General features: G+C 48.7%; 1 protein-coding gene across 1 annotated transcript; it reads left to right on the top strand.

The window, feature by feature from the left end:
• The first annotated feature begins 885 nt into the window (after positions 1-885).
• LOC120847469 (centrosomal protein of 83 kDa-like) lies at positions 886-2,703 on the top strand. The gene has a single exon (XM_040219249.1). The coding sequence runs from the start codon at positions 886-888 to the stop codon at positions 2,701-2,703; it is 1,818 nt and encodes a 605-aa protein (XP_040075183.1).
• The last annotated feature ends 284 nt before the right edge of the window (positions 2,704-2,987 follow it).

The following is a 2,987-nucleotide window of genomic DNA, read 5'->3' as shown; positions in this document are numbered from 1 at the left end:
ACTCGGAAAGCTTTTCTGTTCCACTGCCTTGGACCTCAGGCAAGACGAATTACGCAAACCTTTTCTCTGCAACCAACAGGAGATGGTCAAAGCGGGCAAAGAGGGAATGCAGTAGATTGCATACTGCACGAATTTGATAAACTGTATGCACCTTACAAAAGCGTGACACAAGCAACAGCCATTTTTAACACAATGTGCCAAAAGCAAGAACAAACCATTGACGAATTTGTAACTGAGCTAAAACTGCAGGCTCAGTAATGTGACTACGGAGCTCAAGAAAACAGGCTCATCTGTGATCGTATCATCATTGGGATACGAGACGTGGCTTTGCGCGAACGGTTGTTTCGTGAACCGAGTCTAACCCTAGACAAAATCATTTCAACCTGTAAAGCAGCTGAAATCTCAGAAAAACACGTGAATGATATTCAAAAAACTGAAGACGAAGTTAGAGTTGATGGACTCTATCGTCAGCCATCTAGCTTCAGAACAGCGCAACGCAGTTACCGACCATCCGGACCACAAAAAGACCAATCCAGCAACCGACAGCAAATTTCATGTTCGAGATGTGGTACTTACCATCAACCCCGAAACTGCCCAGCTTACGGAAAGCATTGCCTTTCATGTGGAAATTTTGGACATTTTTTCCGAATGTGCAACCAGACACAACAGAAAACCTACGGGTATCGACGTGTTTCTGCAGTAGAAGAAACTTCCAACTCATCCATGAACAATGACCGCAATGAAACAATCCATTTGGGAGGCATAGCAATTGGGCCTCTTCCATCGACCAAAGCAACCAAGTTTGCGCAAACTGGGACAGAGCTGGAGAGGCGGTCAAAGAAAAAAAAGGGCATGCTGGCACCTCGCCCAGAAGAGGGACAAGGCATGATTTCAGAGTTGGTGTTGGCAAAGGCAGAAATGCAGCGAATGTCTTTGGAGAACGAGAGAAATATCGAAGCGAGCTTTGGCCGTGAGCAGGCCCTTCAACGCGAGTGCAAGGCAGCTTCGGCTCTCCTGGGGAAGATGCAAGCGCAGCAAGCAGAATTTTCTCGTGCCAAGTATCAGGAGTCTGAAGCATTGAAAGTCCAGTTAGTTTCTCTAAGTGGGGATTTGTCAAAGCAGCTGGAGCTTGTAGATGCCAAGGTGGAGGAAGCGAACACCCTGAAGGAGAAGTTTGAAGCATCTCAGCTTGAGCTCGAAAGGTTTTCTGCCGAATACTGCATCTTACAAGATGTCCTTCTTCAAGACTGTGGCGAGGACTTGCCGCTAGTTCAGAATGATTCCGAACAACGAGAGTTCAGTGCCCTTCAGTACCTCAAGAAGCTGCTGAACATCGCAAAACGCAAGAGAGAGGCCCTGGAAGACCAGCTTGCTAAAAAAGAGGAGCAGTTTAATCTACTTCAGCAAAACTATCAGTACTTAAAGGACCGGTACAAGTGGCCGTTACAAGATCTCGGGGCATTTGTCCGGGGCATCATCGAAGCATTTGTCCGGGGCATCATCGAGCACACCAAGCAGTCGTCAGAAGCTGCAGTGTCTCGTGAAGCAAGTCAGCTGGAAGACTTGAACCGTATGCTGGCAGTTCTTCAGGAACGGGTCACATCCTTGACAGTTAGGAACGAGCTCCTCGCTCAAGAAAGTCAGCAGTGGAAATCATCTTGTGAAGATGCGAGTGAAAAAATCAGATGCGTGTCTAATGAAAGTCGCCTCTGGCAGCAGAGACACGAAAAGGTGGCGGAGACTTTGAGAGAGAGAGAGAGAGAGAATGCTGTTAAGTGTAACAATTCGTCGCAAACGGAAGCAGACGGAAGCTCCTTTACCGAGAATGCAGAAACAAAGTGCGAGAGGTTAGACGGGAAAGCCAGCAGCCTCCTAAAACGCAACGGAAAGCTAGAAAGCGAAGCCAACATTTTGTGGTCAGAACTTTCCTGCCTGGAGGAGCAAGCTAAAATGCTCGTCAGCGACAACAAACATTTTCAACAGCTAGCTGAGAACTTAAAACAGGCACGACATTGCCTCGAGGAGGAGTTGAAGACTCAGCGCGAGCAGCACGTCAAGGCCACCAAGGAGATGGAGAACGAGCACTGCACTGCGCTGGACGAAGCGGCTAAGTGTGAGGCAGCACTATCAGCGCTGAAGACAGACCACTCCCAGCTGTTGGACAAGTATAACCACATTGTATACAGACACAGGAACCTGCAGGAAGAGTTTCACGCGGCAGCCCAAGAGAAACGCAGTTTGGAGGACAGGTGCGCTCAGCTCACAGAAGAGTGGGCAACAGCCAGACGAGCTCTCGCAGTCTTCGAGGAGCAGCAGGGCGCAGTGGGACAAAAGATCATGCAGGAGCTGCAAGAGCTGTGGCAAGCAAACCAGCAGTTGCAAGAGCACTTTCGCCTCCTCAAGGACAAGCATCTCAAGGCTGAAGAACGGTTGGTACAGGCGCCAAACCAAAAAGTGGAGGCCTCGATGGAACATGTCACCGAGGGCACTGGGGGTACAGCGAGAACTTTGGAGGCACCAGCAAGCCGAGTCGAGATAGAGGAACTCTCCCGGCAATACGAGCCCTTTTTGAAACAGTCTCGTGCCGAGGAGAACAAATGGAACCAGAACAAGCAGCAGCAGAAACACATTGCGGACTTACAGGCGCAGCCGGTACCACACCAAAGAAGCACATGGAACAGCAGAAACGAATACAGCTGCTGAAAACTATTTCCCTACAGTCTAAAACGAAGCTCCAGAAGACAATGTCCATACAGTTTCAAATGGCGAATGACTTGAACACATTTCCACGTCTACAAGGTCAACAGGATAACAAAAAAAAAACAACAAAAAAACAAGACGTCGACGCGTCGTGGTGAAGCCGCTATGACACAGAGACTGACAAGTGCCGCGATCGCACTGCGTTATCTTCAAAAAAAAAAAGAAGGGGGGCATGTTATGATGTCATGAGGCTTTCTGATCTTAGAAGAAGAGGACATCCAGTGAGC

This window comes from Ixodes scapularis, unplaced genomic scaffold (genome assembly GCF_016920785.2).
Source record: "Ixodes scapularis isolate PalLabHiFi unplaced genomic scaffold, ASM1692078v2 PGA_scaffold3__209_contigs__length_174095766, whole genome shotgun sequence".
Classification (NCBI taxonomy): Eukaryota; Metazoa; Arthropoda; class Arachnida; order Ixodida; family Ixodidae; genus Ixodes; species Ixodes scapularis.
Note: the sequence above shows the minus strand (reverse complement) of the source record. Positions and strands in the feature narration are given on the sequence as shown.

Bases quoted from the DNA above. Each gene is read 5' to 3' on its own strand.
- LOC120847469 (XM_040219249.1), top strand. From the start codon at position 886: ATGATTTCAGAGTTGGTGTTGGCAAAGGCAGAAATGCAGCGAATGTCT.